Below are 25776 nucleotides of genomic sequence, written 5' to 3'. Positions count from 1 at the left end.
CTTCATTTGAAGTCTGCTACTTTTTTAAAGCTCCATATTCACTGTAATAGTTTCCTTTTTGGCAATTATTTATTAGTTGTTTTCTGTTTCTATGAGGAAAACAAAACAAAACAAAACCAGCAAGAGGTGGATTCTTATTTCAGTTGATTAAAAAAAAAACTGTACACTGTATCAAAACAATCCGTTTTCTATTTCATGCAAAAAAGCAAAATAAGGAGTATTCTTAAAATGACTTTGCAGGATGTGCTTTATTTTAAGTCAGCCCTGAACCCAAACTACACAGGATCAATTTTTGACATATTCTAGTCCATTCAATGATTCTTCTCAGAAACTGTATCTTAATATGGAATGAAAATTACATTTCAATCATAAATTTTTTCATGCTACATTGTTATTTAATGAAGAGGTTGTATTACCAATAATAATAATTTAAGAAAAGGCCATTTTTATTTCCCCAAGCTCAATATACATATTTCTTTCATAATTATGAACTTAAAAAACCCGTCTCAGATGTAAAAATGTGAATTGGAATATGTAAACTCTTTGATATACCTGAAAAACAGGAAGGAAAATGTCACATACTGGAAAAACCATTGCCTTAAATCATGGAAATGGGAAAAAGCACATTGAGGGACAGGGAAGGCAGAAGAGCGGTCCTGACCTCAGTTATTAAAGAGTTACAAAGTATTCCAGGTCCCACTGGGCTGGCCTTTTTACTCTTCTGCCTCACGTCGGTTTGCACAGGAGACCGCAGCCCTCCAGAATGGTTCCCCTCATTGAAGCCGGTCACTGCTGGACCACAACAAAGCAGGTGTCCACACCATTTGTTTTGCTGCTTTTTTTTTTTTTTTTTTCCTGAGAAGTCACTGGTGTTTAATGGAAAGGTATCTTATCAGTCCTCGGTTAAGATAAGGCAGTAAGAGTATCACTAATGTTATGTTTTTGCTTAGAATGAGGCTGATCCTTCCACTGGCATCTTCATGGCCAATTAGTTCCCTCTCTTTTGCCCCTAGAAACACAGGTAGGAGCTGTCTGCTCCCTATTGCTGTTGCATATTCTGAGTGTGTTGAAGGCTCATCTAGTCTCATCACAGCAGCTTCCCCAGTGGGGATGGAGCGCTGTATATTGCATTGTAGCATCTCTCCAGGAAGGGCACGGGCCCACAGAGGAAAACACAGGCATCTCTCCTTCTGACTCCTCTTCTGTTTCTCTTAGGGACGGGGCCCATACATGATTCCTTCACATGGTCAATCAGAATGCAAGACACTGTTGACTAAAACATAAAGCAAGTAGCCCTGATTTCAGAGAAATGGAGTTACAAATAACATTTTCAACAGTGCCTTAACTTGCAAGGTAGCTTTTACTGCAAAAGGATGTCAGCTCCTTTTGTCTACCTGTCAGAAGAGAAACAAATCATTTCCATTGAACTAGAAATGCTTAGCTCTTATGAGAATATTGTGCTTTTAAAAAAAATTCAAATGTTAACATTATTTGCAGTCTGTGTTCTAAGGTTTCAATTTGTTTTTTCTCTAGTCCATTTGATCATTGTCTCTGGTGAGCGATACAGGAATATTAATTTGGCATAGAGATCTTCTTCTAGTTCCAGTTCTCCTGTCTCTCGAACTAAAAAAATATCTGTGCACAACTTCAAAATTCGATCCACATTTGGAAGCTCTTCAAACATGATGGAGTGAGAAATCCCACTGAAGAATTCTCGGACAAATTTCCCAATCACAAGCACAACGGAAGCATATAATCCCATAATACTGAAAAAAAACAGTAAGTAGAAATTGCATATAGCAGTTAAATATAGTTAATAAAGCATGTCTAAAAGAAAAAAATATTATTTTGTCTCAAATTCCATAGAAGAAATAAGCATATCAAATCTCACATTTTTTCCCTTTGGTTAAAAAGTTGACTTTTTATAATAGAATTATTATAAATAGAAAATAGAATTATGTATTACAGAACTGTTAGACTTGAAAAATAAAAGTCCTTTGCAATCTCACATTCTGGAAATAATCAATGCTAACCGTTTCATGTATGGATTTTAGGTGGTTTTATTGCATACATTAAATGCATAAATCATATATTTGGTAGAAATGTGATTATATATGATTTTCTGTGGCAGGCTCCTTTCTTTTTAGCAATGCTGTCTCTCAGATACTGTCTCTCAGATTAATTTTTTATAAAATTCTGGGTGAAAATCATTTCTTATGAGGCTAACTTTGAGAAATATAATTTATATTTGTGTCTTGTGGGGATGTGCGTGTCCTAGGATTTAAGCATCAGAACATGATGCGATGGTTCAGAAGTTCAAAAGTGGGATGTCTGATAGATCAATCTGCTAAGGATTAGAAGGAAATCTAAGCAGAAAAGTGGCATTTCTATGCCAGTTTCTAAATGTAAACACTGGATTGCATTAAACTGTGCCATAACAGGAAGACGTGGAGTAAAGAAGCCATATGCCTGGGCTGTGTGAGTCACACTGGGCATTTTGATCTCTTTGGGACTCTGGTGCCTAATTTTTTGAAATGAAGGGCCAAGGACGTGTGCATTTTAATATTGCAGCTCTAAAATTAGTGAATTCTAAGAAGACAAAAGGTTTCCCACTCTCAACTTTATATGATACAGAAGTAGACTCTTGTAACTGTGAAGTGTTCCATGAGTCCTTACCCATAACCAGCCAGGAACCCCAGACTTGGGGGACTGACTTTGTCATTGAAGACCACCAGTTCCAGGGCCTGAGAGTTCGGATTGTATATTCTGTTTCCAGTCAGGTTGAGAACCCACCACTCACTGTTAAATTTAGTTGTATTGTCTCTGGACAAAATGATGGTTATATCCATGAAATTATTTTCTGGAAGGGTAGAAACACAAAATCAAGTCAGCATGAGAATTTTAGGATTTAATGCAAAAATGTTTTCAGATGGCAAAATCTGGTTACTAACTGTAGCCTACGGTTCCAGGATGAAAAGGATGCATGGACATGCTAAAAGTGGGAATGGACAAGGAAGAGTGGGTCTGGGTATCTCAGTGATTTTTCCTTTTCAGTGAGAGAGGTCAGCTGCTGTTGCTACATGGGCATGGCAGCAAAACCACAGGGCAAAAGTGGAGGATCCACCACCTGAGCGGCTGAGCTGGTAATCCCAAATGACTCTGTAGACACTTAAAAACCCACATCGCTGACTTGTGATTGAATCAACCAGTCCATTCATATTAGCAGCATCTGTTGAATGTCTCATGGGAGGAAGGCACTCAATTAAGTGCTAAAGGGCTCCAAAATTGCATATAACATTGTTCCTTATCTCCATGGGAAAAGACTATGTACATGAGCACAATTTATGAGCACATGACAGCCACCATAGGACCAGCACTGACAAGGTCTGTTGGCTTAGAGACACCACTTCTGGATAGTATGCTCCATGGGTGCCTCACAGAGCAGATAACTTCCGAGCTGAGATTTGCCAAGTGAGAACTTCAATAGGTGAAGTTGGGTGAGGAGGGAAGCTCATTTCAGGCAGGGTGATGGGACACAGCTCAGCAAATCTCTGAGAACCATAATGTCGGGTCAATGATTACTTTTATTGGAGTTCAGGGTGAATGCAAACGAGTTGTAAAAGATACAGTAAAAAGCCTGTAGTGACATTGTATAGGTCTTTTTAAGAAGATTCCACTCCTGCCAACAATACTGGTGCTTCCCCTGAGAAACATGGTGGTGACTATAAACTAAACTCTGTGACGGTGGGAGCCACATCAGCATCATTTCATACTGAATTCCTAGATCATGGGTGTCCAATCTTTCGGCTTCCCTGGGCCACACTGGAAGAAGAAGAATTGCCTTGGGTCATGCAGGAAATATACTAACACCAAGGATAGCTTATGAGCTAAAAAAAAATCATACAAACAAATCTCATAATGCTTTAAGAAAGTTTACGGATTTGTGTTGGGCCATATTCAACACTGTCCTGGGTCACAGGCAGCCCATGGGATGCGGGTTGGACAAGCTTGTCCTAGATGGTAGGAATCCAAGAATGGTACTTGACAAAAAATGTCTATGGCATGGAAGGATGAATCAATGAAGAAGAGTAAGGCACAGTATGATCCTGCTAGAGCCAAAGTCCTTATCAAGGAAGAAGGCGAACCATGCAGAACACACAGGAACAGGAGGAATGTTGGTTCTGAAGTCGGGAGACAGCTGTAAGGAGGAAACACAGGAACCTGCAGCACAGAGTCACCTCGGGAAGAGCTTGTGGAGGGACAGAATTATTTCATGGGGAATGACTGATTGTTGAGCAATCTGCATGCCCAGATGAAACATTTCTACAACTATTCCTGACTGAAAGGGAAATAGCAAATTTCTTAATGCGTCTTGCAAACACCTTGCAAGAGATATTTATTTACTGCTGAGGAAGAAACATGTGTGATATGGAGCCTGGCCTTTTGCCCATCCCCAGGGCCCTCCACTGGGCCTCTACCAGGCCAATCTCTGTGTGGCTTTCCAACTCTTCACTTATGTCTGTGTCTTTCTAGCTAAACACAGCAGCATGGAGCCCAGGCTCCAGTGCCTGGCCTATTGCCTACTGCGTAGTGAACGGCCCATGTTGGAGAATGAATAGAATGTGTGCCAGATAACTGCACTGGTTTTCCACGTTGTCCAGATCTATACATCTGCTTCTGGTTCAAGTCATGGAATCAAGCAATTCTTGATAATTAATAGAATCCAGAAACATGAATTTATACCATCCAAGTTATATTGGGAAAATTAAATCACTAAAGTGCCTCTAGAGATACTTACTAATCCTTGGGCAGAATCAAGTGCATTTCATGCTATCTTTTTATTGTTCTTATTGTGAGGGGCAGACATATTTAACAATGCATGAGGCAGTTTCCTGTCAGTAATCTGGCTGCTAATAGAAACAAGTCTATAATCTGATGAATCAGTACTATAAGAAACTTGCTGTGAATTTAAGTCAATCAAGTTTCATATCAATGAAAAAAAGAAAATGAAGAATGTGGGTCCCAACTGAATGAGTGACTCCTTTGGGCTAGTGAAGGCAGGCAGAGGTTTTATACGTCTTGTCACACAGGAAGAGATAACTAAAAAGTAGTTTGATGAAGGCCCAAACACACACTGTTGAAATTGAATAAAACTAGGATTGAAAACAATTCTGAAACAAATTTTTCTCATTCTTACCAGATAAAAGTTGCTTTATAGGTTTTGAGTTAGAATCACTAGGTGCTTTCACATAATATGGATAAATCTTTTCTATGGTCCTGTACATTAAGAAAAAAAAAGATATAATTACATTTTAATTGTTTTACCCACTAAAATTGATTTTTTATTGTTATTGTTGACCTTGTATCACCAAATAATGGTGAAAATTTCATATATCTGTACAATGTGTAGACATCATAATTTATGGGTTCCTATTACAATCAAAACTCTCTGATGTGGAGCAAATTCACTGAGCTTTATCCGGATCTGCATGTAAGTCTGTACGACAAGCTCGGTGCTGGCTTACAAACAGCCACAGGCCTTTTCCAAATTCTGCAGCTTGTTTCTGAAGCTAAGGGGCACTCTTTCTTACTAGGATCCTCTAATTCTTATCCATACCATTGAGCACATTTCGTATTTTAATTTTTAGATTTTCAAACATGTCTATAATCAGGCTGATATGGTTTGACTGTGTCTCCACCCAAATATCATCTTGAACTGTAGCTCCCATAATCCCCATGTGTCATGGCAGGGACTGGTGGGAGACAAGTGGATGATGGGGGCAGGTTTTCCTCCATCATCATGCTGTTCTCGTGATAGTGAATAAGTCTCATGAAATCTGATGGTTTTATAAAGGTCAGTTCCCCTGCACACGCTCCCTTGCCCACCGCCATGTAAGATGTGCCTTTGCTCCTCCTTTGCCTTCCGCTATGATTGTGTGGCCTCCCCAGCCATGTGGAACTGTGAGCCAATTCAACCTCTTTCCTTTGTAAATTACCCAATCTCAGGTAAGTCTTTATTAGCAGTATGAGAATGGACTAATACACAAGTAGACTACATGAACTGATCTAGAGGGGAGTGAGAAGTGAAGAGAGATGGTGGCCTGGACCTCGAGTGACCTCTGCCTCCCACAAGCCCAGTGCCTTGAATACATTCTTGAGTAGACACGCCTTCTCATCTGGGAAGTGATGGGAAAGGATCTGACAATCTCCAAGGGCCCTTCAACTTTAGCGAGTTGCAAAACATATCTCAGTCTGGGAATACTTCTAAGGCCTGCACCCTGGTGATCTGTATATTCCATGCATTACAATGGGGCCAGGGCAGTCTGAAAGACAAAACTGGGGCATCAATGGTGGATGCCTGAACTATTATGTTTAGCAGTTTTAGATCCGTATCATTTTTTTCTTGCTAGTTCATATATTAGAATCTAAACATATCAGCTTGCATCTGTTGGAAGTGGAGTACTTAAGTGGCAGGATAATATTTTGAGATATATAATTTTTTTTTCCCAAATTTCCTTTTACCCTTTGTACTCCTTAATCCTGTATGCTCTACCCCCATTCAGAGACCCAGGGGCAGGAATAATAGTAGAAAAGGGTCTCACAGGGTCTTTGCCTGGCTTTTGGTGATTATGGTCAGATAAGAGCAAGGTTTGTCATCCAGAGATGAGATCAATACTTTTTGGGCCAGGTGGACAGAGAGTGGGAGGAGAATGTGCTTGACACTAGTGGCTCCCTAAGAAGGAACCTTGAGCCCACCTCCTTCCACTGAGGGTGAACAAGTGAAGTGGGTGCCCACGATCAGGTGGCAGACACGAATGACAAGAGGCTTGGGTCATTTTAGTGCAGTCCCATGTCGCATTCCTGAATAGGGCCCTTAGAGGCACCAAGAGCCCAGTACCCCCAGGGGCGAATGAGGTACCACTGGGCACATATTATATTGGGTCAGGTGAACCCAGGTGGACCTGCCGGAGCTCCGACACCTCCAAATTGCATGAGAATGAGCATGATGATTTCTAGTGTGCCTCAGAATGGGTCCCAGTAGCTGAGGGAGACAGCTACTCTGCAGACTAAAGACAGAACTGGAAGAATAATGCCTCTCTCAATGGAAGCCCAGCAGGCCAGCACTTTCCATGCACTGATGAGCTTCCTGGAGCCTGGCACCATACAAACCCTCATTCATTCGTTTTTTATTATTTATTTGTTTATTTATTTTTCAGATGGAGTCTCGCTCTGTTGCCCAGGCTGGAGTGCAGTGGCTCGATCTTGGCTCACTGCAACTTCTGCCTCAAGGGTTCAAGCGATTCTCATGCCTCAGCCTCCCGAGTAGTTGGGATCATAGGTGTGCACCACCACACTTAGCTAATCTTTGTATTTTCAGTAGAGACAGGGTTTCACCATGTTGGTCAGGCTGGTCTTGAACTCCCGACCTCAGGGCATCCACCTGTCTCAGCCTCCCAAAATGCTGGGATTATAGGCATAAGCCACCGTGCTTGGCCCAAACCCTCATTCAGAACATAGACATAACCGTGGGGACAGTGGACAGAAAACTCCACAGCTGAGATTAAGTTTCTTTAATCTTGCAAAATGGGGCCTCCAAATAGAAATTAACTTTGTGTTACCAAAGAATGAAGTTGCATTCCTCATACACATGAATCTGTAGATGGACATTTTGGATCAGCTGCATATACCTAACAAAGCTCTATTAGTAAGAAAAATAAACTTACACTGGTGTTTTTGAACTTTCTGTGCTGTTGCCCGCTATCATTTTAGCGATATTCTTTCGAGTAATATTTTTAAGAGGAAAAGAAAGCTTATCTGTTGCTATTTCCGATTTTGCACCCAGACTTAAGTTTCTGCAAAGAGAAAAAAAAGCTTAATGTCAATGATTATTAAGAAGTCTGGAAAAGAGATTTACAGCATATTTAACTCTTAATTTGATGAATGTCACCATGCTTTCATTGGGTGCACAACTGTCAATCCCGACCCTTTCAGCCCACTTCACCTCAATGCCCAGCTTCTTAGACAACTGAGTTAATGGAGCCCACGGAGGCCACGAACACTTTTAAAACAGAGTCGAAGGTGAGAAAGAGGAGAACCTGCTGATCAAAAGAGAACCCATCTTGATGTTTTAATATGAGTTCATAAAATATTCCTTTATCAACCCAATGACGTCAGTCTCCACGATGATAAACAGACTCCATGTGTTAAAAAGAATATTCAGTCAGAAATTGAATTTTAATTGTTTTGTTGGTTTCTATTTTTTTGGTAGCTCTTTAAAGAAAAGGCTAGAAAGTAAATTTTTGGTAATTTATACAGAGTTGGACATGAATTTGGGACACTGAAAAGGAGAAAATGGGATTGACAGAGTTCTTTACATTCTGAACAGCCCCACTTCGAATTTTTAAAAACTATTTCCTTGTAAATTTTAGATGCTAGAAGGCATTGTTCTGTAACTGCCATGCTTCTTTCTTAATTCTAACAAGTCGGTCTCATGGACCCAAATGAACCTACTATTTGCCTGCCCAAATAAGCTTGCTTAGGGTTCTAAATCTCAAAACCGTGATGAAAGAACTAAGTTAATCAACTGGTGTATTATGTTGAGGTTCCCAAAACCGCATCACTAAACTATTGGGCTTTGGATGCAGTATTTGGATGTGAGAACTTCTGCTAAGATATGCGCTTTCTACCAACACAAGGAAAAACAAAGCAGGGGCCACGTGCTGGCCACGGGCTCGGGCTGGGCAGAGAGAACTCTCAGGAAGTCTCTCCCTTCGGAGACAGCCGAGCTGCCCTCGCATCTCACACTTGGGAAGCGGGTCAGGCAGGGCTTCCCCAGTATCGGTGGAATGCAAGTGATCATCTGGGCCTCCAGAGGCTGCAATTTCTTTTTCTTTCTTTTCTTTTATTTTTTTTTTGAGACGAAATCTTGCTCTGTCACTCAGGCTGGAGTGCAGTGGCATGATCTCAGCTCACTGCAACCTCTGCCTCCCTGGTTCCAGCAATTCTCCTGCCTCAGCCTCCTGAGTAGCTGGGATTACAGGTGTGTGCTACTACCTTCTGGCTAATTTTTGTATTTTTAGTAAAGACGGAGTTTCGCCATGTTGGCCAGGCTGGTCTCAAACTCCTGGCCTCAAGTGATCTGCCCACCTCGGTCTCCCAAAGTGACAGGATTACAGGTGTTAGCCACCGCAATCGGCCTGAAATTTCTTTATCATTAAGACCAAACTTCAGCCTTTCGTGGAAGTTGTAAAATTCACCCAGACTGTTTCATTTTGTAAATCATCACCTTGCCTCTCTTCTCTCTACCTCTCTTTCTTGCTCACAGAACTCACTGCCAGCCTCTCTTTAAAAACTAAAGTTATTATCTAGAATAATCCAACATTAAAATATGAAATTTATTTGGATTTCAGTTTAAAAGGAGCAGGATATTGATTTTTTGGAGATTTATAGTTACATTCAAATTTTTTTTTGCATTGAAAAAAATTTTAGATTTTCTGAAAACCACATATTAATTTAAATCGACTTTCAAACCACTTGATGCTCTGCCTTCATTTCTTAGTGTTTATGTGAAAGCACGTGGTCAGTTCTCTCTGCATTAGAGCTAGGCTTTCTGTCTCCAGTGGGCATCGTTCACTTCCTTTTCCACGGAAGATTATGGACAGTGAAATGTAAGATGCATGAGGAAAATCTAAGTGGAGAGGCTCCCTGTGGTAGATTTATAATAGTGATGTAAGTGATGCACGAGGGAGGTGTTCAGAGTAATACTCTTTTGCATTATAGTAAGAAACATTTGAAATTTAAGTGTTGTTTCACCAGTTGTACATTAAGGTAATAAAATACAATGGATTTTTAAATGCAAAAATAAACAACAACAACAACAAACCCCAAAACCAAAAAACTAAAGTTAGCTAAAAACAACAAAAAAGGAAAACTAAGAAGTTCTTAGTCTGGTTAGTGATTCCTAGGCAAGTCATTATTTAATAAACAAAAATGTTAGCTTTGGCATTGAAGGTAAGTTCCCAAGGCTGTAATGACAAAGTAAGATCCACATTAATCTAAAGTTTCCATTCTTCCATCCCACCACACCCTCCATCCCCCAACTCCATGATTAGACTGGGGGAAGGGATAAATTATGCATGGAAATACAGTAACTACCTCTGAATACTCCATGAAAAAACAACAGAGAAGCTACTATTGGGGTCCAGGAGTTCGTGTATCATTTTCTGCTTACTGGGTGGGCTGATGGTCCACAAAGAATTTGAGTTTCCTTCCAGTTCTGCTACTGTTATGTCTTCTTTTTCATAATTTTCCAGAAATTGCATAGCACCCTGTATGTGCACAAATGCACATGCATAAATAGATTATATGCATCATGCTGTATAAAGAAAGCAGTTACTCTTCCTTTTAACCGGCAGTATGGAAAAGGTTTCTCCCTTTGAAGGGAATATTTTCATAATGGATGGTCTTGAGTGTTCCATCGCACTAATTTGGCTTCCTTACCCACAGGTATGGGCAGTTTCCAGTTACATTACCCAATCCCGGCGGTTGCTACCATCAATACAGCTGTGGAATCATTCCAGTTAAATGATAAAGGAAAAACAGATAATTTAGTGTCATTTTTCCTTTCCACTAAAAAGGAAATTTATCACCTATCGGGGAATGTCCCTCTCACGAGAGAGACCAAACTTAATCTGCTCAGGACATCCCAACCCTCTCTGAAGAACTGCTCATTGTTCCAGATTAGTGTTGACTGTGTGCATTATAGGTGACAATTTACAGAAGAGAGAAGCATCTCCTTCCTATTCACTCTCTTCAATAAAAAAAACTATTTGTAAGACAAATTTTAATGATGAGGATTATGTTATATTATTAAAAGTGTGGAATATAGACAAGAGAATAACATCAGCCATCATCCTGCTACCAGAACATCATCATTGTTTTAAGTTTTAGGGGACGTATTTCTTATTTTTTGTAATTTAAAAAATAATAGCCTTTTTAAAATTTATGTTTTAGCTTGAGAAATTGTCATGTCATTTATAGTCTCTGTAATGAATTTTTTAATTACAAAATAAGTTGCTTAGAAAATCTTTGGACAACATGGCACGTAAATAAAATGGAAAGTAGAAGCTCTTTCTCCCATTATGACCACTCTAGGGTATGCAGTGCTAATCGAATTCATTTAATACATCTGCCTTAATTTCCTCAACCAGCTCTTGTTTGCTGAGCCGCAAATTGCCTCCAGTTCTGCTAATACAGAGAATGCACTCATAAGCCAGTGCCTAGATAGAGCTTTCTCATATTTTGAATTACTTCTTAGGACAGATTCCCAGAGTAGGCCTACTAGTCAAGAGATGAATATATACCACAGTTTAAAAAGTTGAACAATTTTTAAAATAGATCAATATTTAAATGTTTGTTACCACTCATGACATAGACATAACTTCTTAGATTATCAAAGTGAATATGCTGTATGTAACTGATCAACCCTGAAAAGTCCTTCTTCCCACCACCTCAGGCATGGAAAAGCATTAAATGACAGCGAGTGAGCTCCCCTAGATGAGAGGTCTTCATAGAAATCCACTATAGGGATTTACTTACGGTGTCCCTAGAAAAAGCTTGTATAAATTTATTAAAGTTCTGCTGGTCCATAACTTTTAACTGGCTTTGTTGGGCACTCATTGTGAAAATAGGCTGGAAAACAAAGAGAACAGTGTTGTCAATATTCCCCAGCTCTTCTCTCCATCCTGAGTCAAAAGAAAAACATTTATGTAGGATATTAGCCCATTTATGTAGGATATGTTTATCCCATGACAAATGGCATCCGAGATCTCTTTTTGGAGGGATTATACCCGTGCTCAAGACCAGAGGGGAACTAGTCTCTCAATGTCTTCGGCACCTCATTTTATACATCACGTGTTTGCTGAGCAGTCAGAATACAGATAGGACAGCGGGGTTGGCAGCTCATAACTAAATACCCTACAGGCATCTATCATAAAGGAGTGTGGCTTGGGGCAAGGCTCTGGTAGGCGGGGTGTGCACAGAGATCACCTGATACCCTCCCAGGGTAATTGTGACGGAGACGTCCAGGGGCTGGTTGATGACCCCAGCCACAGATTTGATCAAAGACATGAAGAGAAGAGGAAACCAGACGATGCAGATGAGCAGGACGATGATCATTCCTCCCATGCCATACTTCACCACTTTCTTCTTCTTCTGGCCCCGCGGCTGAGGATATCTCTGCAACAAGAGTTCAGACAAGGCTCAGGCTCGGGTGCTTTCCGAGGCTGAGCCTTTTGGGAGGCTGAGGCAGGCGGATCACAAGGTCAGGAGATGGAGACCATCTTGGCTAACATGGTGAAACCCCGTCTCTACTAAAAACACAAAAAACTAGCTGGGAGTGGTGGCAGGTGCCTGTAGTCCCAGCTACTCAGGAGGCTGAGACAGGAGAATGGTGTGAATCCGGGAGGCGGAGCTTGCAGTGAGCTGAGATGGCGCCACTGCACTTCAGCCTGGGTGACAGAGCAAGACTCTGTCTCAAAAAAAAAAAAAAGATTTGTATGATGAGAAAAGCCCCCTCTGGGCGCTGGCTTCAGGGAATGGGGAGGGGCAGGTGCGTGCTGCAGGGGCTCACTCTCCTACAGGAGCCCGTGCACCAGTAAGGCTGGGGGCGCTTCTGTTTGCTTTAATAGAGATTCATGAAGGACCCACTAAGCCCCTTGCTTAGAGACTATGGACAAGGGGAAGTTGGAGCTGTGCTGTCTGGCATTGAAGCTGTTCCTGTTCTACATGTGTGTTCTTACTTCAGTGTTGCTGCTCCATGACCTCTGTCCTTTCAGCGTTACCCCTCAGGCCAAGCTACATGCAGAACATAGGGTCAACCCCACTCCCCGAAGTGGCAGTGTGATTTATCTTCAGGAGGGTTCCATTCGTTTCAGCAGATTAAGATAAGGAAAAATAATCTACCATTTACCCATAGGCACTAGCCGCAGATTACAAACCAGGAGAGAGGCCTGGGAGTCAGTACAGGACATGACTACAGTGGCTTTTACAACCCATAAACACAGAGACCACAGTACAACAGGCCCCATCACTGTAACGCTGGAATTCCCAGGGAAAGCTGCAGAACACACCAGGAATCACACAGAGGAGCCTTTTTCGAGGAGGGTATTTTGAGATGAGAGAGAAAGACATTTCATGCCACCCCAGCTAATGTTTGTTGGGTATTTCTATTGCTCTTATGCAACTGACTCTTCTTTCACATATTAAACTTTTGAGAAGTGCAATAAATACTAGTAATCTAGACATATTTAAACCTTAATGTTCAATCTAGCAGAATAAGCAGATATTTGCACTTCACTTTTCTTTGCACAAAGAGGTTAAATTGTCCATCCCTCTTCAAAAAGTGAGTCAGAAGTAAGCATGAGTCCAACCACCACCAGCCCCCCTTTTCTCTACAACATCACATTCTTTTCTGCTCCCAAAGGAGCATTTAAGAGTTTTTGGGATATATCAAGCAATATACCATTTTTAACAAATAACTACAATACGATGTCTCCAAAAGAAGAAACATCTGGATGCTATTGATGACTATGGCGGCAGTAAGTCTAAAATTCCCAACTCTAGTTGGTTGGAAATCACTGGGACATTTATAGGTTGAGATAGTTTTGCCTCATGCCTTCATTGTGAGCAGAAGCTCACATTCATCTTAAAACCAGCCTGTATCTAAGAGAAGTAGACAGGAATAAGGCACACCTCCTGGTTTCTTACCTTCTCCGACTCCCGCCAACACTTCAGGATGAATATGTGGGCATAGATGTCCTCCACACAGATCCAGCTGGACAGGCTCAAGGTTGTGTCTGTCCACACCCAGTCCATCACTGCCCTCAGCTCAGTCAAAAAGGGCACGAGGCGAAAGCTGGCGGGAAACACATCTCATCAGAGAGACATTCGTAGGTGGCCCCCACCACCCTGCTCACCCGGGAGCTCAAGCAGTTCCTTACTGCTTTAACCTCATGACTCAGAAAAAGTTCTCCTGGTGACCCTTCCAGTAAAACCCAACTTGGAACACAACTGCCTTTCATTATAAGTGGAATCTATGGATTTGTATTTTTTCATTCTTTTCCCTTTCTCTGATTATCATAACCAACTGGGATCTCACTTTTAAATATGTGTGAAGGTGACTCAGCTTCTTTCCTATTTATTTGTTCATGTTACGAGACTCTTGGCCATGGGGTGCTGAGTGACTGTGGCTCTGCTGCTGGATGAGTGAAGCAGGGGTGGTGCACCTGGTAGGTTAAAGATGAGGGCAAACGGATGAAGGCAGAGGGAGGAGGAGAGGTTGTGGGGAGCCAGGGTGTGAGGCCCCTCAGCCGCAGGACTTGCTGGAGTACCAAGTTGATGGTCTTGGCTCAGCCTCTGTGGTTCAGTTGTGTTCAGAAGGGATTGGCCTGGGCTCCTCCAGGCTCTGAAGAATTTTCCTAGTCTCTTGACTGATGCAGAACGTCTCCCAGCCTGGAGAACCTGGGTTCTCCCAGGGCCCTCACAGCAGTGTGGATCGCCCCTCAGCAATTCTCCCCTAGGCTGCCTCAGCCCTGTCACGTGAATATAAACCCAATCCCCGGAAGAGACACCAGGCCCAGTCACAGGCTAGCACTGTATGAAACACGACCCTTTGGCGCTTCACAGCAGCTGAGGGCACTCAACACCTCTTCTGTCTGGGGCTGAGGAGAAGCCAGCAGTGCCACGGACTGCCTCACTTTTTACGCTGTGGTTTAGTTTGCGAGAGAACAGAGGGGAGATGCTACCGCTGAACTTGTCACATAAAACAGCACATGTGCTTTGAGTAGTTAACTTACTACATGAGCACATAGGTCATGGCATTCAGGTTGGTGTTTGCCAGAAAGAATGCCCCTCTTCAATGGAGGAACTTACTGCATACAAAAAATTCTAAAGATAATTTGAAATTCCCAAGGTATTTGGAATAGTCCAGGCTCCAAATATTGTGTTCTGTTGTGCCCAGAAGCATATAAATACTTACAGATCATGTATCCCAGGTTTTCATTCTCAAATATTACCACAGTAATTGTGCAGGATCCTAACCCATGTGGATGAATGTAGAACAGCACCCGGACAGGCTTGTGGCAATTAAACATAGAAAGTGTTTCAAGAGGCATCCATGTTCCTTTGCCAGCATTGTAAGAGTTCCACAATGATTCCCACTGCTGAATTCGTCCTCTCCCCCTTCCCTCTCAGGTGGGAAACAAAATGCCTTTCCACGGCTATTCTTCCCCCATCAGTGACTGTGACAATGCAGAGCGTCCCTACCCTTGGAATAAGAAGAGGTTGACGTAATTGTAGCTCTTGGTGAGGAAGTTCCCCAGGACTCGCGTTGGGTAGCCGCAGCGGATCTGGTAAGCAGACAACCCGAAGTAAACGCACTTCACGAAGTACCAAAGCTGGGCAACCAGGTTCTGGCTGAATTTCCTAGAATGTAAAAGTACAGAAAGTGAAGAAATGAAATACTCGTCTGAAACAAAAGGATGGCAGTGTTGAATTCAAACAACAACAACAGGCCAACAGAATTTCCCCTTCATCGCTCAAACTCAATTCTAATAAACTGTCTACACATAGTGGATCACTTCCAAGGCAAAAGGTGGGATTAAAAAATTCGATAATTAAAGCGATTTCCTGTGAATGGTGCCTTCAATCTGTCTTATACCATTGTTTAGGCCATAATTAAAATAAATTATTAAGCGAATTTACTGATAAAAATTTTCTCACTATGTAGATGACACAGTTACCGTAGTCCAAATTAGGCTCCTGAAAGAAAAAATCTATATACATTATATATGAGATATATTAAAAAATATATCAACACACACACACACACATATATAGAGAGGGAGAGAGAAAGAGAGAGAGAGAGAGGATCCATAATTTGGAGTATGTAGGAGAAAGAATTCTGATAGGTGGACTCTCAATTTCTTTTTATTACACATTATAAAAATAGGCAATGGATTAAAACCTCTGGAAACCCCCGGATTTGGTTCCAGTTCTGTCTGTATGTTATGGGGTATGTTTTCCAAGCCATCATTTCTCAAGACATCAGTGTCTTCATTTGGCAATTCTTCCTAGTTCTGCAAATCTGTAACTCCATGGCCTAACCTTTACTTATTTTTAAAGACTTCATCAACAATACAGATGGTAGTCTTTTCTCCAGGTGAACAGTGAAGCGACATAGTATTGAATAGTTCAGGACTGCTAGCGCAAGCTTGAAAAAAAATAGTAGAATTAAATTTCACACTAGAAAAAAAATCTGGAATATAATTTCAAAGAATGATGAGCTATAGGACCACTTTAAACTTTGGATAAATGTAGCATTCTCCAAATGTCTTAAACATAGTCAGTACAAATTTTAAAAAGGAAATAAAAAGAAAACTTTTGACTTGGTGAGCGTTTGGTATAATCTTCTCTGTCCTTAAAATTAAGATCTATACTTGAAGGTTTTGATACAAGCAGCGTATTTCTCTCTGTGCCATATTTTGGATTTGTCTTCTCCCTCCTTCCCTCCCTCCCTGCCTCCCTCCCTCCCTTCCTTCCTTTCCTTTCCTTTTCTCTCTCTCTCTTGCCCACACCCCCACGGAGATACCTAATGGTTCCAGCACCATTTGCATTTGTTGAAAAGACTGTTCTGTCTTCACTGGATGGCCTTTGCACCTTCCCTACATCAGCTGAATTGGGACTGTGGGTCCACTACTTCTGGACTCTGTTCTGTTCCACTGTTCTGTTCGTCTGAATCTCGAGGCTACACCTCACTGCTTGATCATCACAGCTTTATAATAATGCTTGAGGTCAGGAAGAATAAGTGCTCCAATACTGTTCTTTTTCAAAGTTATTTCAGTTCTTCAAGATCTTCTGCAATTCCATATGAATTTTTATCAGCTTACCAAATTCTACCAAAAAATCTTGCTGGAATTTTGATGTGCACTGCGGTCAATCTATAGATCAATTTGGGGAGAAATTGCATCTCCCAAAATTCATGAGAAATTCACAAGTATTTTGATGCATGAACTTAAGTCTTCTTGATTTATTTAGGCCTTCTTTAATTTCTCTCAGCCATGCGTTTTATATTTTCATTGTAAAAATCTTGTACATGTTTTATCATATTTATCCCTAAATATGATAGTTTTTTGTATTTTCAGTGGTATTGTAAATAGTATTCTTAAAAATTCAAATTATTGAGCATTTACTGCTTGCATATAAAAATACAATTGAGTTTCATATGTTTGTTTTGTATCCACAAACTTCCAAAGTTCATTTATAACTTCTGACAGCCTTATTGTAGATTCCACCGGATTTTCTATATAGACTGTCATATCTGCTGCATGGTTTTACTTCTCGCTTTCCAATCTGGATTTTGTGTGTGTGTGACTGAGTCTCACTCTGTCGCCCAGGCTGGAGTGCAGCGGCGCGATCTCAGCTCACTGCAACTTCTGCCTCCAGGGTTCAAGCGATTCTCCTGCCTCAGCCTCCTGAGTAGCTGGGTAGCTGGGACTATAGGTGTGCAACACCACATATGGTTTTTTTTTTTTTTTTTCTTTTTCTTTTTTTTGTAGAGATGGGGTTTCACCATATTGGCCAGGATGGTTTGGTCTCTAACTCCTGACCTTGTGATCCTCCTGGCCCAGCCTCCTAAATGCTGGGATTATAGGCTTGAGTCACCGTGCCCAACCCAATCTGGATGTCTTTTATTTTTACTTATTTTGCTGGCCTGGGATTAGGATCTAGTATCACCATTCACTGGCTGAATGACTTTGGGGAGATCACTTTTCTTTCTGGGGTGTATCTATCTTAATCTGCAAAATTAGATAATAGGCTTGGAAAGTGTTTTAAGATGTCTTTCTTCTCTGAAATTAACAGTTTCTGTGAGGGTTCGTGAAGAAAGCCGACATGATGTTGTTAAATATCAGAAAAAGTATTTAAGTTCATCATTCAGATACTTCAGGTGTTGAATTTGGTTTATTTCTCTGATTTAAGAGGGGCAGATATAATTAAATATTTGTACTGAAAAATATATTTTATGTATTCTATTTTAAATACCAACAAATAATATTCACAAAACTCTCCTGGAAAAAAATTATAATATTTGTACAAGCAGTGGCCTTCATCTGAATTATTATTACAGCCTGGGCTATATTTAATCTCCCAATATATGGTGTGGAATGGAGAACTTATTGGGCTATTGTGTATCCTCTGGGTAACAATCCTTTATTTATTTACTTCTACTGTAGACTCAGGAAAAAGTATCCTAATTCTACTTTCCTTTAAAAATATCTGCATTGTCACCATTTATTATTATAAAGCAAGAATTCTTATACTGAAATCGAAACGTCAGAACCTATACACTCAGACAAAAGCAGCCATTAGGCTCTAGCTACTGTTAGAAACAATTTGGATTTTCTTAATAGAAATTACACTTGAACTGGTTTATTTATAAGCCACATACGTAAAATCCATTTTTTTCATTACTTTCTATTCATACTTCCCAAATGATATTAACCTGCCTGTTTGATAATGTTATTCGTAAGACTTGGCTACAAATGACTCGGAGGTGTGATCAAAAGATCAAATTTACTGTTAAGCATGAAGACTTTTCAGAGATACTTGAGGATGTTTAAAATAGTACATCATTGACCGGGCACAGTGGCTCATGCCTGCAATCCTAGTACTTTGGGAGGTCCAGGCAGGAGGATTGCTTGAGGCCATGCCTTTGAGACCAGCCTGGGTAACATAGTGAGACCTCATCTCTACAAAAAATGAAAATAAAAAATAGTCAGGAGTGGTGATGTGCACCTGTATCCCCAGCTGGTCTGGAGGCTGAGGTGGGAGGACTGCTTGAGCCCAGGAGTTCAAGGTTGCAATGAGCTATGATCATGTCACTGCCCTCTAGCCTGGGAGACAGAGTGAGATTTTGTCCCTAAAAACAATAAACAAAAAAAAAAAAAAAAAAAAAAAAAAGCTAGCATGTCGTAATCTGGGAGCACAGTTCCAGAGGAGACTTTCAGAGCCACAGCAGATGACAGCAGCTTCACTGGATTAGGTACGTGGCTCCCCAGGCCAGTGACGAAGAGTTGTAGTTTGCTTGTGTACATAAAATCAGATATGCTTATTAAAAATTTCTATTCCTACTACATCATATGGACAGGGCCACATTCACCTTCTGCGGAGCCTTTTCTTTCATAGCCTGACAGAGCAGACACTTCCCATTTACAAAACTCCACTGTGTTTTTCTTTGCCGACCTGAGCGGATCGTTTGTTCACGCATGAGCACCAACAGTCATGAGCACTGTTTTGCCTGGAGGCGTGGGGTGGGAGACGGTCTATAGAGAAGTGTCATCTGAACAGCGATCTGGAGCGTAAGGAGGAAGTAGACTTTGGGTTGGAGGCTGGGGAGGAGGCTCAGAGGGAGCAGAGCTTGGAGATGCCAGGCACACTGGGGAACTGTAGGTCAACAGCCTTTCCTTAGGGTTCTAGGAGAGGGAAGCACAGTGGCCACTTTGAAGGATCTTACCAGCCCTTTCCTGACAGCTTCTGGCCGCCCTGACCAGCAGCACTAGTTGTATTAACAGCAGCAGAGTCCAGCAGGATGGGTCTGCCTGCTTCTCTTACCATGAGCTGAGACACTGCTTGGTGCTTTCAAACCCCGCTGCAGTTAACCCCCACCAGTCTCCTATGCGGAGACTCTATCATCTGCTCCCCATCCCGCTCCCTCTATCTCTTCTTCTATCCATTAAGCAGCCTCCATTTGTTCATCTATTTCTTGCACGACTTAGTCTTGTGCCCTCTCTCCCTCTCAAAAATGCCCCCAAGACCACACTCCACTTTACCTCCACCTCTGCTAAGGAGTAGAGAGAAACACAGCACAAAGACCCTAGGTTTGCTCTGGTCATAAAGGCTGTCACCTTTCTTATTTATAGGAACCTTATTTCTACAAATGTGGATAAAATCTAATTAAAATATTTTTGAGGAATCAGTTCACACTTTAGATGTGCATTGACTGTTGACCCAAACCTTTAGCTTTTCCTACCCGTAGCGCTGCTGTGCCAAGGCTCTGCCTGTGGCGGGCAGTTCTGCTGTGCAATGCACGTGAGTATCACCTCAGGAAACACAGTTGCATGGAGGTGGGCTGGTGCCTGCGGCTTCTGAAGACCTTACCTCTCAGTCACACCGGGTAAGATGAAGAACATCCAGAAGTGAATTCCGAACACAAGAATGACCTGGAAGATGACCTTTCCCAGTACAGTCTTCCTGAGGTAGAGGGCTCGGTCCACCACCATGGTTCCAAACTGAATGAGGACCATCACCAAAAACGGCCCTGGGACCTGGTCCTCCGACAGTGAAGAGGTGATGTCTGCAGCTGCTGAGTGTTTCTGGGGAAGAGACAACAAGTTCATGCCCAAGAGAGGCAATTCCCGGGAAGAAGCGCCATCGCTGTGGGTCAGGGCGGGTGCTGTGGCCTCTCCCCCAACCTACCCCAAAGGCCCAAAAGCCGAAGACAATGATGATGAAGTCCACAGTGTCAGCCAGGAACATGAGCACATACACGTCAGTCACGGCGCTATAGTCCGGGTGGATGAGGTTGTAAAAGAACTGTTTGATGGGCACGTAGATCTGCAGCGTCCTGCAAGATGGAGACCCCCACCCCCAACCCACTTGTTTCAGGAAGGGCAGGATGACAGAAATGACCAGACACTGCCATCGTGCCATTCCTCCGCATTCTCCTTTCCAGTCAGGTCCCACCTTCCTCTCTCTGCCTCAGGATAGCCCCGCTGTGGACGGCTCCTGTTTTAACGGACAGCGTATACATGTTTACTGCCAAGATAGATACTGCAGCCCTCTCTGCTGATGGCACCACAACCCTCTCCTCTTGCTTGAAGGATAATAGAACGGTATGATGCCCTGGGAACGAGGTGTTGGGTTTGTAGCCTGATTCAATTGCTCACTACCTGCAAGAACCAGGAGCATGCCATGCAACCTCTGTGTTTAGTTTTCTCATCCGTAAAACTGGAGTGATAAGAAGACCTGATGCCTAGGGCCAAGGTGGGAAGTAAAGGAGGGAATGCATGAGGTGCTCACACTTGGAGTGCTTGGTCCGTGTGTGTCTGAACGTGCGATGTCCCTGCTCCTCCTGTTTTAGGGCCTGTGTCCATCATGGCTCCCACATACTGCCCTGGCCTTTTATCTGTGCCTTGTTCTGTGCCTCAGTGCGGTGTCCTGCTGGCTCTTGCTCCTCTGTCTAGCCTTTGCCCTATCTTTGCTCTGGGACCTGCCTTCAGTTCAATGCCACGTTCGGGTGCCACTGGCTCTCCTGCTCTCGGAGTCTCTGTTCAGGGCTCCACTCCCAGCTGGCAGTGCCAGTCCCATGCACCACTTCCATCCCCAGCAGGTGGAGGGACCTGTGTCGTTTGCTGGGGAACAGGTGTATGGCCACGGACAAAGCATTTCCCCACCGTGCACTTCTGTCCCCTTCTCAGGGTAAGAGTGCAGCTCTAAGGCCCTTCCAGCATTGACACTGTAGTCCTCTCAGTCTGGCTGGACTTCCCCATGATAATGCCTAAGAGTACAATCCATGAGCCCTTGAAATGACTCATTTTCTCTGTTTGAATAGAAAAAGCATGTGCATAAATGCAATGGATATAAAATGAATCACGCTTACGGAAAAATGATTTTTAAAAACAAGACAAAAAGGGGTAATTTCATTCTGCCTTATACAGGTAACATTTGTGACATGAGAAGTTACTTCTCTGCTCTTTGCCCCTGGTTTATAGGAAATAATAAAGCCCAAAACCGTAAAATAAAGCTCACATGCCAAATGTTCTCATGGACTCACTTCTTTATGGTAAAGGCCTTTGCTTTGATTAAATGTTCTTGAAGCTTTTCCATATAAAGTTCCCTTTTGCTTTTTTGCTTAATACTCAAAACGCTGCTTCCTTTCTGACTGCTGTTTCGGGTGCTTGTGCTGCCTAGAAATAAAAAGAGATCAAAGATGGATGGTGAAGCCCGGGGTTTGTTCGCCTAAATATCCCAGAAGCAGCCCTCAGAGCCCACACGGTGGAGGGACAGCTCGGCACTGTTTGGGAGGATAAGTATGCACGGATGCATTTATGAACGATTACTGAGCCCTTTGGGATCTGTCCTCTCAACTCTGCTCCCATTGTAGGCCTGTGGGGTTTAACACCCCGTGGCGGCTCTTTCCTGGATTGTTACGCAATCTTTGTTTCAGAAGTAAATAAACTGGAAGGATAGTTTTTATTGTGCTAACTGGGGTACTAGGATGCAGGTGCTCCAGACAGGATGCCCCATGTCTGTTTTCCTATCCTAGTTTCTCTAATTATAAAATGAACATGACATAATCTGCCAGTATCTGCCTCAAAATCAGGTTCTGAAGATGACTATACACCACTGCATGGAAAGCTTCAGACAGGAGCCCCGTAAATACAAAAGCTTCAGACAGAAGCCCCATAGATACAAAAGCCTAGTGATTCCAAGAGGGGCAGCTGTGAGGCGTATCTACTTTCTGATCATACTTGTTGTTTAGGAAAAAATTAATTATTAGACTAGGAAATAACCGTAGTTTGGCTAAAAGTTCTCATCAATTACATCTAAATCTGTTTAAAAAATACAGTGTGATTGACAGCACTCTGGACATGCCCTGCAAATTTTTCACATGTAACAAAAATTATCATGAGCCTCGCGTTTATCAGGTACAAGGCAGTGTGCCGGCCATTTTTCACAATTATCTGAAACCTTTGTCCTGAGATACAATAAGGTGTTTTGGGTAATGGGGTGACACAGCTGAGGCGGGATTTGAACTCGAGTTTGTCTGATTTCAAAGCCCTTGTCTTTTCACATAACAACGTCTGTCTTTTGATAGCACCCAGTACACTCCCTTGCCCCAGACCCACAGGCACGAGAAAAACGAGGCCACCTGGGGCCTAACTGCAGCCTAGATACATTGTGTTGACAGCTACCTCTTTGGGATCTGTTTGAAGAAAAGCTGGATCTCTGGGATGGCTCGGAGTTGCTGCTGGAGCGCTTCCTCCGGACAGCTGTCTGCTGCTCCGGGAAGGTCACATGCACTGACTCCACGGATGCGGCCAGGTTGATGGACTTGAGAGAATCCGAGGAGTCCCTCCTGCCATGACCGAGGGAGAGCTCATCATCTGATTCCTCCTTGTCCATGCCACTTTCAGTCATGTCATCTTCATCCCACAAGCCGTGGCACTGAGAAAGCAGGGACAGGGACAAATGAGGCTACTATTTCAGGTGGAACCCTTGGTATTCTGTCTTACAAAATCTCATCCAACAAACTGTCCTTCAAGATTAGAAAAACAGGTGACAGGGTTTGGCTGTGTCCCCAGATCTCACCTTGAATTCCCATGTGTTGTGGGAGAGACCCGGTGGGAGGCAACTGAATCATGGGGGCAGGTCTTTCGCATGCTGTTCTCATGGGAGTGAATAAGTCTCATGAGATCTGATGGTTATAAAAAGGGGAGTTTCCCTGAACAAGCACTCCTCTCTTTGCCTGCCACAATCCAAGTAAGATGTGACTTGCTCCTCCTTGCCTTCCGCCATGATTGTGAGGCCTCCCCAGCCATGTGGAACTGTAAGTCCATTAAACCTCTTTCTTTTGTGAATTGCCCAGTCTCAGGTATGTCTTTATCAGCAGCATGAAAATGGACTAATACACAAGAAAAGAAAGCTTGTCTAGAGCTTTATGAGGGTCCCAGTAGGGAAGAGATGTGTGGGTGTAGACAATAAGATTTTAGCTGATAATTAAGATGGAGACAGATAGCTTTTGGCAGACGGACTAAGGATGAAATTACAGTGACTTGACTTATTGGACGGAAAGTCACCCTGATGACCTCGCTGCTGTCGGACAGAGCTCTCCCCTGAGCTTTTTGTCTGGCCATGCATGTGCTCCCCAAGACATTGCCTAGTCCTCTCTCTGACTCATACGTGGAGGACAAGAGCTCCAGGCCAATTTGTCAGAAATCAGTTGGTCAAAACCAATTCCGAGAATGATCAATGCACCAGTCACTCAATTGACAGATGATGATTTTTTTTTTTTTTAAAGACGGAGTCTTGCTCTGTCGCCCAGGCTGGAATACAGTGGCGCGTTCTCGGCTCACTGCAAGCTGCACCTCCCGGGTTCACGCCATTCTCCCACCTCGGCCTCCCAAGTAGCTGGAACTGCAGGTGCCCACCACCTCACCCAGCTAATTTTTTGTATTTTTTTAGTAGAGACGGGGTTTCACCATGTTAGCCAGGATGGTCTCGATCTCCTGACCTCGTGATCTGCCAGTCTTGGCCTTCCAAAGTGCTGGGATTACAGGTGTGAGCCACCACGCCCGGCCTGACGGATGATTCTTAAATATTTATTTGTAAATGTGTTATTCTTAAACATATTCAATGAATATATTCTTATAAACCTAACAAACATTTTAGCTTTTCATAATGGGATTTTTCAGTTTATATCGATTTCTTCCCAATTATTTTAAGAGTTGTTTCCTCTTTGGCCAACATTCATATATTTAGATTATTTCACAACTTTCTCGTAGTATATTTACTTGTTTGCCAATTCTTCTAAGTATTTATCAAATATACAGCAATTTGTATTAAATAGGATGGTTTCAAGCACTTTTGAAATTTCTGCAGCTTTAATTGTTTGGTTTTCGTGGCAACATTATATGAAAGATTTATTTTTTCAAAAGCTATGGGGTACCTTGTCTTCTTAAGAAAAGATTTATCATTCTAAAAAGTATTTTTATATCTTTAATTAAAATTTTAACATAATGCCATTACCTCAAATCTCATATACATTCATATATTTGAAATTTTCAGAAAAAGAGTAAGAACATCAATAAGAAACACCAAGATTTTATATGTTTTAAATATAAAATTGCAGCAGTTAAGTCATTTGAACATTGATGAAAAGATAGTAAAAGTGCCTAAAGAGTTATAATAATTTTAAATGATACAAAAGAATGCAAAGGTTGCAAGAGAATTCTGAAGTGATCAAAATTACACCATCAAGTATTAAATACCAAAATTTAAAAAATGAATTTCTAAGACTGAAAAAACAAGGTTAATACATTTATTCATATGTTCATAATAAAAGTCAGTATACTAAATAAATTCAAGTAATTAACATATCCATCAAAAGAACGGTGGCTAACTGGTTTCCTTAGATACATCGCTTTAAAAAACCTGCCACACCCCAACGACCCAGCTAAGGCTCCCTCCAAACTGAGGTCTTGGGTACTTTGCAGAGTGATGGAAGCTAGAGTGAGGAGGTTGACCAGAGTACACTCAGATGAAACCGAGTTTGAAATAGCTCACTGAGCTAGGACAGAAGAAGTTAAAACATACTGTTACATATCTATGTGTGCATGTATGTATACGTACGTGTATGTATTAACTTATGCCAAGCCTTGTTCTGAAAAGGATTCTAGGGACTAAGAAAGATACTCCTGGATAAAAGGAATTTACAATATTTTATATAAGACATAAGGTTAAGGTGAGAGAAGGAAAGTAAGGTTGTAACAAGAGGTACATTCATACATAAAATGTACGCTATGCAATAATTTCTATTTATTAGAATTAAGTGGCATATTTACAGGTTTAGTTTATAGTTCACAGCATGTGAGAAGGAAAAACACATGAAGTTGCTCAGAAGGACAGGAGTCCCTGAGGCTGAGGCAGGGCCATGCTGTA

At 42.0% G+C, this 25776-nt stretch overlaps 1 protein-coding gene across 1 annotated transcript in view; it reads right to left on the bottom strand.

Annotated features, from left to right (window-relative positions):
• Nucleotides 1–229: 229 nt before the first annotated feature.
• PIEZO2 (piezo-type mechanosensitive ion channel component 2) overlaps nucleotides 230–25776 on the bottom strand; it is a 478725-nt gene continuing 453178 nt past the window's right edge. The window contains exons 40-52 of the mRNA XM_011983927.1: nucleotides 23031–23283; nucleotides 21890–22022; nucleotides 20533–20680; nucleotides 20215–20429; nucleotides 15325–15483; nucleotides 13768–13915; nucleotides 12049–12237; nucleotides 11599–11691; nucleotides 10156–10328; nucleotides 7725–7853; nucleotides 5198–5277; nucleotides 2677–2860; nucleotides 230–1766 (exon numbers count right to left, since the gene is read on the bottom strand). Coding sequence (XP_011839317.1) covers nucleotides 1514–1766; nucleotides 2677–2860; nucleotides 5198–5277; nucleotides 7725–7853; nucleotides 10156–10328; nucleotides 11599–11691; nucleotides 12049–12237; nucleotides 13768–13915; nucleotides 15325–15483; nucleotides 20215–20429; nucleotides 20533–20680; nucleotides 21890–22022; nucleotides 23031–23283 — 2157 coding nt within the window. The 3' untranslated portion in view covers nucleotides 230–1513. The remainder of the gene's footprint in view (nucleotides 1767–2676; nucleotides 2861–5197; nucleotides 5278–7724; nucleotides 7854–10155; nucleotides 10329–11598; nucleotides 11692–12048; nucleotides 12238–13767; nucleotides 13916–15324; nucleotides 15484–20214; nucleotides 20430–20532; nucleotides 20681–21889; nucleotides 22023–23030; nucleotides 23284–25776) is intronic.

The sequence above is a fragment of the Mandrillus leucophaeus genome, unplaced genomic scaffold, assembly GCF_000951045.1.
Source record: "Mandrillus leucophaeus isolate KB7577 unplaced genomic scaffold, Mleu.le_1.0 Scaffold257, whole genome shotgun sequence".
NCBI classification, from domain to species: domain Eukaryota; kingdom Metazoa; phylum Chordata; class Mammalia; order Primates; family Cercopithecidae; genus Mandrillus; species Mandrillus leucophaeus.
The sequence above is the reverse complement of the archived record's forward strand: the minus strand, read 5'-3'. Positions and strand labels throughout refer to the sequence as shown.